Source organism: Gymnoscopelus braueri (assembly GCF_963280865.1).
Source record: "Gymnoscopelus braueri genome assembly, chromosome: 4".
NCBI classification, from domain to species: domain Eukaryota; kingdom Metazoa; phylum Chordata; class Actinopteri; order Myctophiformes; family Myctophidae; genus Gymnoscopelus; species Gymnoscopelus braueri.
The window spans coordinates 8,389,965-8,407,969 of record NC_137605.1 but is presented as its reverse complement, the minus strand read 5'-3'; the positions used below and the strand labels follow the sequence as shown (position 1 = coordinate 8,407,969).

Below are 18,005 nucleotides of genomic sequence, written 5' to 3'. Positions count from 1 at the left end.
GTCCTTTCGGGCACCGTGATACTCCACTGCTGCTTTGCGGGTTTCCAATAACCCACGCATTAAGAACCCTCTCACACTGATAATCCATTCTGAGGTTCCCCTCCAGCTGAGCTTATGCCCTTATATGGGTGAACGTATTCTTTTCTGACGCATTGGTCCACACTCTCAGGCTCACAGCCAGCCTCCCTGTTTATTTTGTTTTAGTGTTATTGCTTATTTTGTTATTGTTTATTTAGTGTTGTTTCTTTGGTTTGGTTTATTTTAATGAGATTGTAGGCCTACAGACGGCATTCTATTATAACATGCAGCACTGGCCCTATAGGCAAATAGATTTTATTAAGTGCATTGCCCGATTGTTTTTTTCTTATTAAATGTTTTGTTACTTTTATTATTGATGAGATTACCCTGTTACCATTATTACAATAAAGCTTTTTGTACTTTTTACTTTTCTGCCTTTTTATAATTGTACAACGAACTTGTGTGAGGAGTAATATATGTTCAGGTGGTTGGTTTACATTATAAATATTTCCTGGGGTGCTACTCCCCAGGTGTTGGCTATATTATATAATTATTCATACCGCCCTGCTACACTTGCATGCATGTATGAGGTGGGTTAATAATTATTTGAATAAAAGTATATTTTCAGCTCATTCTGTTCAGTCCATAAATGTTGTGTTCAGAATAATAAAAAACATAGTGTCATTATTATTATTATTATTATTATTATTATTAGTAGTAGTAGTATTAAGTTATTATTACTACTACTATTATGCTATTATTACTGTTATTATTATTATTATTATTAGTAGTAGTAGTAGTAGTAGTAGTAGTATAGTATTAAGTTATTATTATTACTACTACTATTATGCTATTATTACTGTTATTATTATTATTATTATATTTGTCAGTGTGTTTGTGTGTGTCAGTAAAAAAGGCCAGTAGAGAGAGAGAGAGAGAGAGAGAGAGAGAGAGAGAGAGAGAGAGAGAGAGAGAGAGAGAGAGAGAGAGAGAGAGAGAGAGAGAGAGAGCATGTGTCTCTACAGAGAGAGAGAGCGCACTGGGGTAGAGCGAGCATGTGTCTCTACAGAGAGAGAGAGCGCACTGGGGGTAGAGCGAGCATGTGTCTCTACAGAGAGAGAGAGCGCACTGGGGTAGAGCGAGCATGTGTCTCTACAGAGAGAGAGAGCGCACTGGGGTAGAGCGAGCATGTGTCTCTACAGAGAGAGAGAGCGCACTGGGGTAGAGCGAGCGTGTGTCTCTACAGAGAGAGAGAGCGCACTGGGGTAGAGCGAGCGTGTGTCTCTACAGAGAGAGAGAGCGCACTGGGGTAGAGCGAGCATGTGTCTGTACAGAGAGAGAGAGAGAGAGAGAGAGAGAGAGAGAGCGTATTTGGGTAGAGTGACTAAATTAACGTGAATTAATGTATCCCCTAGCTGCTAGATTGATATTTAGATCTTAGTTGGTTCAGAGAAACGTGGCACATTTATCAGTACTGATTAATAATAATTATAATATTATAGATAATAATATAATCATTTAATTCCGAGATGAACTCGATAGATAGAGATAGATAGATATATAGATAGATATATGGGCAAAAGTGACGGTTTTAAGTAACGTCAGGGTTAACTGCGTGTGTTTGTTTGTGCATTATGGCCGCTGACTTTTGAGACAGACAGACAGACAGACACCCAGGCTGTGGTAGATCGGTGGTAGACGTCTGTCTGTCTGTCAAGTTGTGAGCTTGTAGATCGGCTATTTTCAAGCCTATAAAATATGTCTGGAGTGGTTAATATGGCTAATAGTTGACATCTGCAACTGCAAAGTAGCCTAACTACTAGGACTAAAGTGTAGTTAGTTACTTTCATAACTGGCTGAAGTGGACAGTGGTGGAGAAAGTACTCAAAGGTTTTACTTAAGTAAAACATTTGAGTACTTTTTCCACCACTGATGCGTATATTACTTCATGTGAGATGTGACGAGATGTGGGTTAATTAACGAGAAAACATCTGAGGAACCTGAGCATGTGAGCGTCTCTGAGAGTAGGCCTACGTGATTACTGACCCGTCAATCAACGTGCGCGCATTAATAATGATAATAGCATGATAATAATATTTTTTTTATTATTCTGAATACAATATTAATGGACTGAACCTGAATGGTAATAACAAATGACGTTGTGGTCTTGGTCTGATGAACAGCTGCGCCAGAAGACTTTAATATTGCGCGCGTGCGCGCTCCCTCCTCGCGCACGTGATTCTGATGCTTTCAAAAACAGCAGATCTACAAGCTCATAGCATGGGATTCGACTTACTTGTTAGTCTCATTTGTAGAGGAAAGATGTCTGTCTGTCTGTCTGTGCGCACACGCACACACACACACAGACAGACACGCACACACACAGACAGACAGACAGACAGACAGACAGACAGACAGACAGACAGACAGACAGACACCAAAAAATAGCCAATCTACGAGCTCTGTAGCGCGATAGATAGATAGACAGACAGACAGACAGACAGACAGACAGACAGACAGACAGACAGACAGACAGACAGACAGACAGACAGACAGACAGACAGATAGATAATGTTACGTGCGTGGAAATAAATGACAGAAAATAAGAAATAAATTATAATAAATTACAATAAATGCATGACTGCTACCAAATGAAAATTGAAAATCTACATTTTACAGATCATATAAACATTAAAATGATAAGAATTCAAGTAAAATTGACAAAGATCTGGCTTAATGAAATCTCAACCGCTCTGTGTCAAAGCGCAAAATATAAAATTATTATGAGTGACACCTTGGGCCTGGGGGGGGGGTCCTGGGGGGGTCCCGGTGGGGGGGGGGGGGGGGCACGCAGGTGGGGGGAGGTGAACAGCTGCGCCAGAATACTTTAATATATTAATACTCCCTCCTCGTTTTTTTTTTCTATTGAAAAAAAAAAAAAAAAAAAAAAATATTTTTTGCCGGGCTCCCAAACTTGGGGGAGCCCCACAAAAAAAAAAAAAAAAAAAAAAAATTATATATATATATTTTTTTTATATCTATTTTTCGGAATGGCAGGGTTTATTTCAAATTTTCAAAACCCCCCCACTCCTACACCCCCCCATTCCGAAAAAAAAATTCGGAGTGGGGGGGTGTAGGAGTGGGGGGGGGGGTTTTCGGAATGGGGGTGTGTATAAGTGGGGGGGTTTAGGAATGCGGGGGTGTACCCCTCCCCAGCCTCTCGGGTGTCTCTGTGACTTTCGCTGCTAGCAATTAGCTCCATTGTCAGCCAGCTAGCCGGCTCTGCAATGACAAGATAAAGCCTCATTTAAACTCTACAAGCTCATTTAGACGCTACAAGCGTAAGCTTGAAGATCAGTTCCTTTTGGCAAGCAAAACCCTCACGCGAGTCTATACATTAAGCACCGCAGAATAGAACAGCTGCAATCCAAGCTAAGCTACAGTAGGCCTATATCATCATATATAGGGTTGGGATACTGAACCGCATCCAACACTGAGGAACCGGAATCGGTTTCATCACATTTTGGAACTGTTTCCGGAACCGGCATCACACCGTCAGAGCTGGCATGTGGACTTCATGTCTGATATACAATCACGGTGGTTCTCAAACTTTTTTAATTTCAAGGACCACTACAACTCTTAGAGTGTACAAATGGTCCATTTGGTTACGTAAGGGTCCGGTTCCATCAAATTTTGGAACTGTTTCCGGAACCGGCATCACACCGTCAGAGCTGGCATGTGGACTTCAAGTGTGATATACAATCACGGTGGTTCTCAAACTTTTTTAATTTCAAGGACCACTACAACCCTTAGAGCGTACAAATGGTCCATTTGGTTACGTAAGGGTCCATTTGGTTCCATTTGTACACTCTCAGAGTTTCAGACTCGTAAGGGTCCATTTGGTTCTATTTGTACACTATCATAGTTACACACCTGTAAGGGTCCATTCGAAACCCCCTATCGTTAAAGGGAACCGTTAAGGAATCTGAATTGTTAAAATCCTAAGGAATCCCGACACTATAGTCATAACCGCTGGAATGGAGTCATGACTAGAATCATCGTCTTCCTTCTCAGCAACGTGAAGCAGAATGGACAAGGAGGAGATAAACAGAGATATTGTCCGAAAGAGAGGACCAATTTGTGTGGCGTCGCACCCTCAGAATAGCCGATATACAAGCTCACAATGTGACGCGGATGCAACGCATTGTGAGTTTGTACATTGGCTATTTTTAACCTTTGTACAACAAAGTATAACTCATGATAGAGATTGAGAGATTGAGAGAGAGAGAGAGAGAGAGAGAGAGAGAGAGAGAGAGAGAGAGAGAGAGAGAGAGAGAGAGAGAGAGAGAGAGATGGTATAGAATTCATTCATAACAGCAGGACACTAAAGAGAGTATACAGAGGAAGACTTGGAGAGAAAGAGGTTGAACAAGGACAGAGGATGGATGGACGGACGGACGGACGGACGGAGGGAGGGAGGAGAGTGACAGAGCCCCCCCCTGGACGACAAGCTGACAAGAATTTACATTTCCATGAGTCATTCTCTCTCTCTCTCTCTCTCTCTCCTCCCTCCCTCCCTCCCTCACTCCCTCCCTCCCTCCCTCACTCACTCACTCACTCACTCACACACACACACACACACACACACACACACACACACACACACACACACACACACACACACACACACACACACCACACACACATTCTGGCATAGCATTGTGTGTGTGTGTGTGTGTGTGTGTGTGTGTGTGTGTGTGTGTGTGTGTGTGTGTGTGTGTGTGTGTGTGTGTGTGTGTGTGTGTGTGTGTGTGTGTGTGTGTGTGTGTGTGTGTGTGTGCGTGCGTGCGTGTGTGCGTGCATGTGTGCATGTGTGTGCGTGTGTGTTACAGCACTGCTGGCTGGGAGGTGGAGAAGACACGTCTCTTTCTTATTATGTCTAATGACACATGGAGGAGCTGCCTGTCCCTCCGTTTCTTTTGCGCCTCCCATCTCCCCTCCACCCATCCTTACTCCCATCTCCTGCAACCTCTTTTCTCTCTCTCTGTCTCTGTGTCTGTCTCTGTCTCTCTCTCTCTCTCTCTCTCTCTCTCTCTCTCTCTCTCTCTCTCTCTCTCTCTCTCTCTCTATCTCTGTGATAGCTGATATACATAGCTGAAAATAGCTGATTTAGGAGTTGAAAATAGCTGATGTACAAGCTCACAACGCGTCACATCCGCAACGCTTTGTGAGCTTGTACATCAGCTATTTTCAGCTACATAAATTGCCCCCCCCTCTCTCTCTCTCTCTCTCTCTCTCTCTCTCTCTCTCTCTCTCTCTCTCTCTCTCTCTCTCTCTCTCTCTCTCTCTCTCTCTCTCTCTCTCTCTCTCTCTCTCTCTCTGGTTGATGTTGTGTCTCTGCTCCCCTGTTATAATGTTGTCTGCAGTGTCTGACAAACTTGCCAAAGGCACTGAACCTCGAAGCCCAATGATGTTGAACACTGCAATATTTATTTATTTATCTTATTATTCTCTTTGCTGAGAGGGAGACAGTGTAGGAGAGACAGACAGTAGGAAAGCTGAGAGGGAGACAGCGTAGGAGAGACAAGACAGACAGTACGACAGCTGAGAAGGAGACAGTGTAGGAGAGACAGACAGTAGGGAAGCTGAGAGACAGACAGTGTAGGAGAGACAGACAGTAGGAAAGCTGAGAGGGAGACAGTGTAGGAGAGACAGACAGTAGGAAAGTAGAGACAGTGTGGGAGAGACGTGACGGTAAGCTGAGAGGAAGACAGTGGAGAGACAGACGTTAGGAAAGCTGAGAGGGAGACAGTGTAGGAGAGACAGACGTTAGGAAAGCTGAGAGAGAGACAGTGTAGGAGAGACAGACGTTAGGAAAGCTGAGAGGGAGACAGTGTAGGAGAGACAGACAGCAGGAAAGCTGAGAGGGAGACAGTATAGGAGAGACAGACAATAGGAAAGCTGTGAGGGAGACAGTGTAGGAGAGACAGACAGTAGGAAAGCTGAGAGGGAGACAGTGTAGGAGAGACAGACAGTAGGAAAGCTGAGAGGGAGACAGTGTAGGAGAGACAGACAGGAAAGCTACGAGGCAGACAGCGTAAGGAGAGACAGGCGGTTGAAAGCTGAGAGGGAGACAGTGTCGACTGTAACATTATATTTCGTTGCCGTCCTGCAGAAACCTCTTATCTTCATATTTTAACTTTTTGTGGGTTTTTTTTCCCCGTAAACTAACGCCCTACTTGATCAAACTACAGTGTCACACAAAAGCATCAAAAAGTAGCAGATCCACAAGCTGGATTTGAAACGTGGCGTGAAGTAACAGTTTTGGACATATGAGGTTTCCGCCCAATGGAGACGATTTGCTGCCGACTGCTGACGGCATTCTCTCAATATGGAAATGAGTCCAAAATGTCAAGTCAACAAATGCTGGTGGCTATGGAGTTTCTGAAGAGGCTGAGGATGAAACGTCTCACCACAAACATCAGAGGTTTAACCCATTAAGACCGGGAACGCATCTGTGTCATTGTAGATTTCTTTGGCTATAAAACAAATAGCAGATATACAAGCTCATAGCGCAGCATCGAGTGCCGTGCTATGAGCTTGAAGATCTGCAATTTTTTTTGAAAAATAAATCGTGAAAATGCATGCAAATCTTTGAATATATATACATTTTTAACTCAAATCTTTGCTTCTGGGGGTCCCTGGATTGGGTGGTCCTTGACATGGTCCTTGACATGGGTGGTCCTTGACATAATAAAAAGTTTGAGAACCACTGATATTATAGCAACATAATTGTTTTGTTTTTAAACTGTTTTTTTAAGACATTTGTAGAATCCCCTGAAGCAAAGATTTGAGTAAAAAATTTTTGCTTTAAAAAACATATTCAAAGATTTGCACAAATTTGCACGATTTTTCTAAAACAAATAGCAGAGGTGCCGCGCTACGAGCTTGTAGATCTGCTAATTTATATAGTATAATTATATATATATGGTTCATATAGTGGTTCAAATAGTGGTTCAAATAAAATGACAGATGCTTTCCTGGTCTTAATGGGTTAAGTAATTTGATACGGCAGGTTATACTTTGTATAGTGTTATACTGTACGCGATGTTACGGACATTAACCAGCCAGACTATTTGTATGTAGATACCTTTCATCAGTATTTCTACTGGCTCATTGCTTCATATTGGCCTCGTCTTGCTGTGCTTTACTTTGTTCATTGTTTGAAAATCTGTATCCTGAGCGTGAGTTCTCTCTCCTGATTGGATGCAGTTGATATCCCGACCAGAAAATGTGTTTAAGCTATGTTTACCAAAGAGCTGGAGAGACAAGGACACTCCTGTCACTGAACGAACTCTCTATAGCAATGAGTACTATCAGAATATAGAGCTATTTAACACTTATTTTAACCAAAACATATCACTTACCCACATTCAGAAATAGCAGAAATAGCCGATCTTGTAGATTTTTGTTTCGGCAAATGTTCACCTATTGAGACATGCCCAAAATTGGGACGCTTGGATTGTTAGATGTATCGGGTGTTTAAGTGGTTAAAGGTAACTCAAAGAACCATCAAAAAGTGCGACTCCCTACCAGTGTTGATTTTGTCGACAAAAACTATGACGACTACCTTTTTTTCACTGACAAAACAAAACAAAAGTTATGATGACTAAAACTAAGACTAAATATTTTGACAATTTTATCAACAACTACAATGTTAGTGAGGGATGAGTAGAGCAGAGATCCAGTAGAACTAAAAGACAAGTCATTTTATGTTTGGTTGCGCTCGGGTGTTGCACTCTGAAAATAGCCGATCTACAAGCTCACAACGCGTTGTAGCGCGACGCGTTGTGAGCTTATAGATCGGCTATTTTCAGCATGCAACCAAGTGTAACATCAGCCATTACGACGCCATCAAGGCACCGCCAAGATACATTTTAATCGACTAAATCAACTGTAGATTTAGCCGACTATATTCTTATGATATTTAGTCAACTAAAACTAGACTAACAGTAAAACATTTCAGATGAATCAAATATGACTTAAACTAAATGGAATTTGATTCAAAGGACTATGACTAAAACCGAATCAAAATTTGCTGCCAAAATCAACACTACTCTATACCCTCCCTTCAAAACCGCCATGAAAGAACACCTGTCTGCAATTTGCAATTGCAGACAGGTGGTTCCTCAACTTAAAAAAAAAAGAAAAAAAGTTTTAAACCATATGAGGAACATGAAGAACCATTCAGTAAATAGAATTGTTCTTTAGCAAGTACAAAAAAAATAACATGTTTTTTATGTAGGTGACGTTCCCAGTGCGTATCTTCAAACTGCTGGGTGTGGAGACGGTGATCGTGACCAACGCTTCTGGAGGCCTGTGTCCAGACTTTAAAGTGGGAGACATCATGATCATCAAAGACCACATCAACCTGCCTGGCTTTGCTGGACAGCATCCACTTTGTGGACCCAATGATGAAAGGTATGTATATGTACACCGGAGAGGGAGAGAAAGAGGAGAGAGAGAGAAGGGAAAACATGAGATGAGGAGATATGACAAACGAAGCGAGGATACATATGCCTAAATGAACAGGATTTATGAAATCATGTCCTACAGCATACATACACATCTCTGTTCCTTACCTCTACACACACTATGTAACGGAATAAAGGAATTGGCTTCCCAATAGATTGAATAGGGGTACTGTAGAGTATTTTCAATAAAGAATAATGATCCAATATGCTGATCGTTGTTGTGCACACTCATGCATGCACACAAAGATGAATGAAAAACAGATGGACCAAGATTCACCTATTCATCTCTCCTAGAAACCCTTACAGTGAAATGTATAGGGATGTGGTAGCACTGAGAGCACAACCCGATCTCACACGACTTAGTATACATTGCACAGAGGTGTCATTCCGTGCATAGACAACTGGAAAACCCGAAAATCCGTGCATAGCCGCCTCGCATCTCCCCCATTGTGACTAAACCATTTCGGAGGCGCGCAGCCTCAAGGGAACTGGAGCCAACGTAAGGGACCACCGAGTGAGCTAAAGCGAACGAGTTGCCGTCCCGAACGTTGCGACGTTCCGTTGAGCCTACTCAGCGCCGTTTGAGTTATGTCACAGAATCGTAAATTTTGTTGTGGGGACTGCTCTGCTTCCGGGTTTTTGCGGGTTGCAACTGGTTACGCCCACCGTGGGACTCGCCGTACATATGCACAGATTTTCGGGTTTTCTAGGCGACTATGCGCGGAATGAGGTGCACTGGGTCCGTGCAATGTATACTACATTCTGTGAGATCAGGATGGAGAGCAACAGAATGATCCTAAATCAATAACCAACAAATAGATGTCATTGTAAAACTGTTAACCACTGTTAACAGTTTTACATAATAGTTTTAAGTGCTATACAAGCTTCTGACGTCCAAGCTTTTTATTTTTATTTTTTTTCGTAAAGGGAGGTGATGACTACATCAGAACTTCTGATGGGCTTTTTCTGACGCTTTTCTGATTATCTTAACCAAATGTTAGCCCCAGAATAAGGATACTAGGATACAGTCCGGGAACGCATTTTAGATTTATTTGGCTGTTCAAAAATAGCAGATCTACAAGCTGAAAAATCGTGAAAATGTGTGCAAATCTTTTAATATATATATATTTTAAAGCGAACATTTGTAACTCAAATCTTTACTTCTGGGGATTCTACAAAATGATGTATTTGGCCGCGGACCCCCCCATCTGAAAATATATTGTTCCAGGGACCCCCCAGAATCCAAGATTTGAGTAAAATTTTGGGGGTACTGTGTCAAGTATAAAATAATGGTTATAGCAAAAAATCCAAAATGACACTGTATATGCGTTTCCGGATTGAAGGAACCATACTGATGGTCTGGCATAGCCCGATATTGACTATGTTTGTTTCCTTTGTGGTGCATTTGTGCATTCTCAAAGTGTGGATTGATTTGGAAAGTGTAGCCAAAAATAGAAATTCAAACATGCATGACTAAATAACCACGCAATTACGTTGAGCTGACTCATTTATTCAGGCAGGTTCCATTTTAATAGTTTTGGTAACTATTAGGGATTATACGTAAACAAACATGACACTGGCAGGACAATGGTCTCAATGTGTATGTGGTTACATTGGTAACTCTCTGAGGTACAGACAGAAAAACAAAGGTGCCAACTGGAACCAAAACTGGTTCTTCTGAAAGAACCTTTCAGACCATAGACTTGAATGGTTCTATAAAGAACCCAAACCCCGGCTTAAACCGTATAAACTTCATCAACCGGCTGAAATGTGTTCGTCGACAATGGCAAATCTATAAGCTCACAACCAGCCACGGTGCGACGCGTTGTGAGCTTGTAGATCTGCTATTTTTGAGGAATGTCTGACATGGTTTAAGAGTCCAAAGGTTCCTCAAAGAACTTTGACAAAAAAAAGGTTCTCTACAACTAGATGAGGAACATGAAGAACCATTCACTAGATCAAATGGTTATTTAGTAGTTGATGGTTCTTTGCGGAACCATATAGCCTTTGAAAGAACCATTATTTTCTGTGTGCATGGACACACATGGATTTTGCTGTGTACTGTATGTCTTAAGCTGTGAACAGACAATGACACCAGTATGGTCCTTTAAAATAAACACTTGATCCCTATTTACGTTATAATAACATAGCAGATATAGCTGATTATATAGCCGTACAAGCTCACTCAAGCTCACAGTGTGTTGCATCGTGATGCGTTGTGAGCTTGTAGATCGTCTATTTTCAAAAAATAATTTGTCGCTCTGTCCGTGGAGAGGTAAAATAAAAGTGTGAAAAGGACATTTTCTGTGTGCTGGCTGTTATCTCAGTTTCAAGAATAATTTGACAAAAAATTGTGTTCACAAATCCTCTTTTATGGGGGTCCTTGGTACAGTATCTTTTTAAACGGATGTCTGGCCGAATACATGTTTTATTGAACTTTTTTATAAGCTCCAATGAAATGAATCTTCTGGTCATCGGGCACAGCACCACCACAACAACAACAACAGTAACACTACATAAAACAATCCAACAACACAGAACAATCAACATAGTAACATCAACAAGGACATATCAAGTTGGGTCCTTGACGTGAAAATGTTTGAGAACCACCGAGTATGTAACTTTGCCCTGTGTTTACATACGGTACTTTACAAAACAATAAATATATATATATTTTTAACCAATCATTTCCTTCTATACTAACATTTATTAGCCACAGGAGTAGCGTGGTGGTGTTTACCTGCAGATGGTGTTTTATTTTGGTAGATGGGGCAGTTTTTTTGGTGACAGTGAAAACACCAAAATACATGCGAGAAGAAAATGTGTTCCTGCAGGTAAACACAAGCCTGGTTCCAGACAAATCTGCCATTGCAAAAAAAATACATTTCCCTCTGCAGATTAGGTCTGGCCCCTCTCAATAGATATTGGATTTCTCTCCCTCCGAAGTTGTGAGCGACCAATCAGGGCTCAGTATGCAAATATGGGGCGGGTTTATCACCAGAGGCATTTTTTTTTTATTTGCCCCTCGGAAATGCAGGCTCCACACAGAGATTCCAGACTAATGTCTACGCAGTGATATTAGTCTGGCCATGCCAGGGAACCACCACCACACTACTGCTAGTATATAGGGAAATTATGGGTAAAAAAAAGAATGTATTCATTGTTTCGTTAAACACAGGGCAAAGTTACAACTATGCCTTTAAAAACAGTAATAGTAGTATAGATTCAACTGCTGTGCTGTGTGTGTGTGTGTGTGTGTGTGTGTGTGTGTGTGTGTGTGTGTGTGTGTGTGTGTGTGTTTGTCAGGTTTGGGATCCGGTTCCCCTGCATGTCAGACGCCTACAGTAAAGACCTGAGAAAGCTGGCCATGGACATCATAGCGGAGCTGGGCTATACCAACTTCGTCAGGGAGGGGGTGTACTGCATGGTGAGCGGACCCAACTTTGAGACGGTGGCCGAGGCCCGCATGCTGCAGATCCTAGGATGTGACTCTGTGGGTGAGTATCAGTGGAAAGAAACCAAGTACATTTACTCGAGTACTGTACTTAAAGTTATACAATGCAGGTCCACAAATATCGATTTTTAGCAGCCTCTGCTGGTCATTACCGTCACTGCAGGCGGTTCGTTTATTCCTCCGTTACCCAGAATTCCATTTGTTTTCACCGGAAGACGGGAGCGTTTCAAAAAGCGTTCTTTTAATTGTTTTATACTATCTGTGGATCGTTTCTCTTAGCCAGTGGAGCTATAGTTACCGTGAGCTGTGTTTTATTTTTCTGTTGTTTTGCGATCTTCAAATCGTACAATCTCTTAAAAACAGCGTGAGATTCCTTTTTGTTATTAGCGCGGTAGTTCCTGGCCAAACAGGAAACCGGAAGCCGGATGATGTCATTTTCGCGGGAAAGGATCACCGAGCCAACTTTTCAATAGAAATTATAACAGAAAAGGCTTTCGGGGGTGAAATTCATGGAGTGGGTGTTGTGAAACATTTGCCACTCACAAAGGATATACAATTTAACTTTAGTTTTGTTAAAAAAGTTACCTAGTATTTACTTTAAGTACAAATTTGAGGTCCTTTAGCTTGACGTCGCTGCATCTCAGTAGCAAATATTGTATACTTTTCACTCCACTACAGTTATTTGACAGCTTTAGTTGCTAGTTACGTTGGAGATTTAGATTATTATTATTATTATTATTAACATAATATTAACCACATCACTGCCTGAACTATTTCTGGCCGCGTTTGCCCACTGCCAGAGATTTTTAATTGAAAAAAAAAGTACTCAGGAGCCAGATACAGAATTTGTAAGTTTTAAGTTAAAGGTATAGTAGGCAACATTAAGCCTATATTTGAAAAATACCTCTATATATATATTTTGCATTTTTTCCCCTCTATCAGCCACTATATAATGATGCTGGGGTGTTTTCCTGCATTGAAAAACACTCCTCTTTCTGAAATCCGTATTTTGCCTACTATTTAGGTTACACATCCGGGTATCCGGTGCGTAAATTAACGCACGCATGTGCGCATCCGTGCGCGTCCGTGTCCGTGTGGACTTTTTACTTTCGGTTTTAAAATGCTCTCAAACTACGTTTTTGATGCACATAATTTACTTTTCAGACAGCGTTTGGATAGAATTTAGTTGTTTAACTTCATATATGTGGTCAATTTGTCATGAAAGAGCCTATTTAAAAATAAAAATTCAGAGAACCGGCAGGGGCGGGCAGTTCCGCGAATTGTATCCGAATAAAGTAACCTATATTCGGCATGGACGGTTTAGAAGTCTCCTTAACTCTATGGAAGTCCTCCGTGCGACACCCCCTGGTGGTCGGGGAAACGAACTGCTGGATTTTTTTCTTTGTTTATCTCTGAATCGCCTACAATCCCTTTAACAAGGAAGTGGATAGGAGTCTAGATCTTCGAAAAATCATATCTACTTGGTCTTTGGGTGAAAAAAAAAAAAAAAAAAAAAACGTTCTTGGCAGAATTGGTAATTGGATATAATTACGTTTTTTTACGTTCTAGGCAGGGAATGAGTTAACAACTTAAACCCCACCATACGTACTCGGAAAACGTCAGCAGAAAATAGCTTTGCGACAGCTTGTGGATTGGCTATTTTCAGCAAAGATATTTAATAAAGAACGAAACTAGGGTTTAAGTGGTTAAGGCCTTTTTTTTATACTATAGCAGATCTACAAGCTCACACAGCGCAAAGCATGCTGCATATCAGAGGCTGTGGTTCTACCAACCAAATCGGAGCGACAGTTAATACATTTAATCGATCAATTTAATCACTAATCCATTGAATCGATTATAACATTAAATTTTTTGGGGGGGATAATCTATGATTTAATAAAATAATCGAATCGTAATTGATCCCTATTTTGGGCAGGTCATTACAGGCCCAAAAGGTTATGGAACCAAATGACAGACCCAAAGTCCATTTGGTTACATTTGTACACTCAGAGTTACATTGACACAGAGGATTGGACTGTGTAGGACAGAAATGAAATCTCTGGGCTCTCAGAGAGTTGTTTTAAGACTTACATCAGTAATTACTCTGTAGGCAGAGTGCTGACGGGTGATTAAAATACAACAGTTACTTTAATCTCTCTCTCTCTCTCTCTCTCTCTCGTGTGCGCACTCACGCATGCACACACACACGCGCGCGCGCGCGCACACACACACACACGCAAACACACACACACACTTGCGCACATACATGTAATGTATCTATAGAAAATTGCACATTTTCGATTCTGGTCTTTTGAAGTTTTATATTGTAAATAAGCTAAATAATTCAGTGTTTTTAAACCTGCAGCTGAAAGCTGAACACGCACACGCACCCACACGCACACGCGCACACGCACACACACACACACGCACACGCACACACACACGCACACGCACACACGCACACACACACACACACACACACACACGGTCTCTCTCACACATGCATGTCGTTTAGTGGTGTGTGGTTAATTGGGTAGCCGGGGTGACAGCGGTAAATAAATGATGGCGGTACAGTGGCCATGCTAATGATCCTATAGCTATACCAGGTCAGCAGGTGAACTGTCCCCCACTGGGACACTAATTGGTCCTCTGCTCTGACCCCTCAGCACTGTGTCAAACAGTCACACCATTTTAACCCATTAAGACCGGGAACGCATCCCTTGTCACTAGAGCTTGTAGATCTGCTATTTTAGAAACATCTCGAAAATCTGTGTGTGCAAATCTGTGAATATAAAATATAACTATATTTTTTAAGCGATTTTTTTTTACTCAAATCTGTGCTTCTGGGGGGGTCCCTGGAACAACATATTTTGAGATGGGGGTCCGCGGCCAATACATATCATTTTGGGGGTCCTTGACATGAAAAAAGTTTGAGGACCACTGATATTTTTTTCAAAAAACTGTTAGGATTTAGAAGACGTTTGTAGAATCCCCAAGAAGCAACGATTTGAGTTAAAATGTTCGCTTTAAAAAACTATACATTCAAAGATTTGCAAAAATGTTCATGGTTTTTAAAAAAAAATCAGATCTACAAGCTCAGTGCCACGCTATAAGCTTGTAGATCTGCTATTTTTGAAGAGCCAAATAAATATCAAATGACACAGAGGCTTTACCGGTCTTAATGGATTAAAAGGCAGGGTGACGGATCATTTTAACCACTTAAACCCCTGTTGGGCGGAGGCCCACAGGGCTCCATAAGAGTGTATTTATTCTGTTTTCGATCTACATTCAATATCTTCGCCGAAAACAGCCGATCGACAAGTTCAGAAGCTTTCCCCAGACATAAAATGACTATTTTGGCACATGATTCATATTGTAGTAGTGGTTTCTGTTTATGACTATGAAATAGGTCTGAATGATTTTGATTGAAACGTGTTTAATACAAATAGTTCCAATATAAATGCATGTGGTTGTAAGTATATGCTTATCAGTGTGTTGCGAGGATGAGGGGGTACCAGGAAAAAAAATCTCCCCTCCAAGCGGTACCTGGACCAAAAAGGTGTGAGAACCCCTGAACTAGGGCATTCATTTACGAGAAAAACGTTAAAAAAAAAGTTGACATACTGGAGATACAAGGTTTCTGCAGGTGTATGCATGACATGCCTTCCTGAGGCTAAATGACTATAACATCATGATGATGCTAACTGTTCATGCAGTAGCAGTGAGCCTGCTGATGATACCATACTGTGTGTGTGTGTGTGTGTGTTCGTGTAGGCTAGATAGCATGCTCTATAATAGCTTTGACCAGCCTCCTGGGGCTATCCATTAAAAATTAACACTGGGAATCGAACCTCGCGACCGCAATTCGCGGGAAAAATACAATATGGGAACTGGTAATGACGACGCTAAGCATGAGCACACGTCTACAGACACGCACGCACCCACGCACGCGCACACACACACACACACACACACACACACACACACACACACACACACACACACACACACACACACACACACACACACACACACACTACGCGCACGTGCACACCGTAGTTCCATCTCCCTGGGGGTATAATTCACCAAGATAATTACCATTTAATCAAAGGCCTGCCTCCCCTCCCCTCCCCTCCCTCCTGTCTGGAGCCAGAGCCCTATATAGGAACATCCTTCAACTATCAGTGTTGTCATGTTGTTTACTGTTTCATTTAGACAACATTATTGTTACGCTATTTCATCTTTAATGAGCATCTTTTCACCTCTCTCCTCTCCTCTATTCCTCTCCTCTCTCCCCTTCTCTCCTCTATTCCTCTCCTCTCCCCCCCTCTCCTCTATTCCTCTCCTCCCCTCTATTCCTCTCCTCCACCGTCTCTTCTCCTCTATTCCTCTCCTTCCCTTCTCCTCTCCTCCCCCTCTCCTCTCCTCCCCTCTATTCCTCTCCTCTCCTCCAGGTATGAGCACAGTACCAGAGGTGACAGTAGCTAAACACTGTGGACTCAGAGTGTTTGGTCTCTCTCTCATCACCAACAAGGTCTGTCTCAAATCTCACATAATGTTTCCTTCAAGCTCGTTAAAATGCTATTGGCTATCACCTTTTTCTAGACTAAAATACTTTGATGATTAATCATAATGTATTATATCGGTCAATAGCTGTAATGAGGAATGAGTTTTATATTTTTGGTGACACATTTATCGGCATGTATATGATATGTAGGGGCCGTGGTTTAACCGCACCAGTGTTTGTCAATTCAATTCCATTTTATTAAAGGTTTCATGACATGCTGGTTTTATAAAACATTAAAGTCTTTATCAAGGTCCTGCAAACGTGTCATTAGAGGTTTTAACTGAAAAATCCACTCCAGTGTGCCATGGCAGGTTTTTTTCTCTCTGTGTTCTGAAGCCTTTTCAACTAAACTCCCCCTTAACTAGAAGAAATGTCAGGCAGACCTAGGCTCTAGGGTAGGCAGACACCGGCAGTTAGTTCAAATATGATTATTTTGGGGGGTCACAACCTGAAAAGTTTGGGAACCCTTGGTCTAACCGAAGCTTTGTTTGTGTGTGGGTATGTGTCTCAGGTTTCTCTGGACTACAGTCGTGAGGAGAAGACGAACCACGAGGACATCTGTTCGATCAGCAAGATGAGAGCTGAGATGCTGCAGAAGATGGTCAACACACTGATCTCACGCTGCGCACCCATCGACCAGGGCATCAACACTAACTAAAGGACAGGGGTATATCAATGTGTGTGTACAGTCTCGCCTATTGCCAGATGATGGGAGTTCTCCGCCTAACCAATATGCTGGGGCAGTGGTTCTCGAACCTTTTATTTTTGTTTTAAATCATTCACTGCCAATGACGGGTTTGACGTCTTTTGGTGTTTTCAGTGGTTTTCCACTAGATGGCACTGTTCGCCAACCCGCGAGTGACCATCTGACTCCCTCAGAGGCAGAGAAGCAGCAAACCACGGGATCGCAAAAAAAGAACTGCACGTCCACTTAAAAAAATTAAAAATAAATGTTGTTTTCTCTGCTTTCTGTTGTTTTGGGCGAAAACCACCCCTCATTCAACTGCCCACAACTATGGAATGGACCATCGCGGCGGCAATTTGTTTCCCCTTTATTACACGGCTTGTTTGAACGCTTGATTCTGATTGGTCAATTACTGAATTCTGCGGTCTGTTTTGTATAATGACCACTGTTCACTAATCAAAGACTCGGAGCACCTGGCTCATATCAATCTGTGCCAACATGACAGCTATGTAAACACGATGATATTACACGATGATATTTATAGCTAAACATTGCTCTCAAGAATGTTTTTGAACAAATTTGAAGCGAGGAATTAGACAATGCAATAACTGAACATTGATTCTAATGTATCAACACTTCCCGTTGTTTCCCGAGGCGACCGCGTTGCGTAAGCAATGAAATCCTTAGTTGTGTTACTTTTGGGACAATTTATTAATGTATTTATTAACACATCACCCGCCAAGGTAT

At 41.8% G+C, this 18,005-nt stretch overlaps 1 protein-coding gene across 1 annotated transcript in view; it reads left to right on the top strand.

The window, feature by feature from the left end:
- pnp4b (purine nucleoside phosphorylase 4b) overlaps positions 1 to 17,231 on the top strand; it is a gene marked incomplete at both ends in the record, with an annotated part of 51,543 nt that extends 34,312 nt beyond the window's left edge. The window contains 4 exons of the mRNA XM_080425717.1: positions 8,324 to 8,499; positions 11,859 to 12,049; positions 16,461 to 16,540; positions 17,085 to 17,231. Of these exons, the coding sequence (XP_080281843.1) occupies positions 8,324 to 8,499; positions 11,859 to 12,049; positions 16,461 to 16,540; positions 17,085 to 17,231 (594 nt within the window). The remainder of the gene's footprint in view (positions 1 to 8,323; positions 8,500 to 11,858; positions 12,050 to 16,460; positions 16,541 to 17,084) is intronic.
- Positions 17,232 to 18,005: the final 774 nt, after the last annotated feature.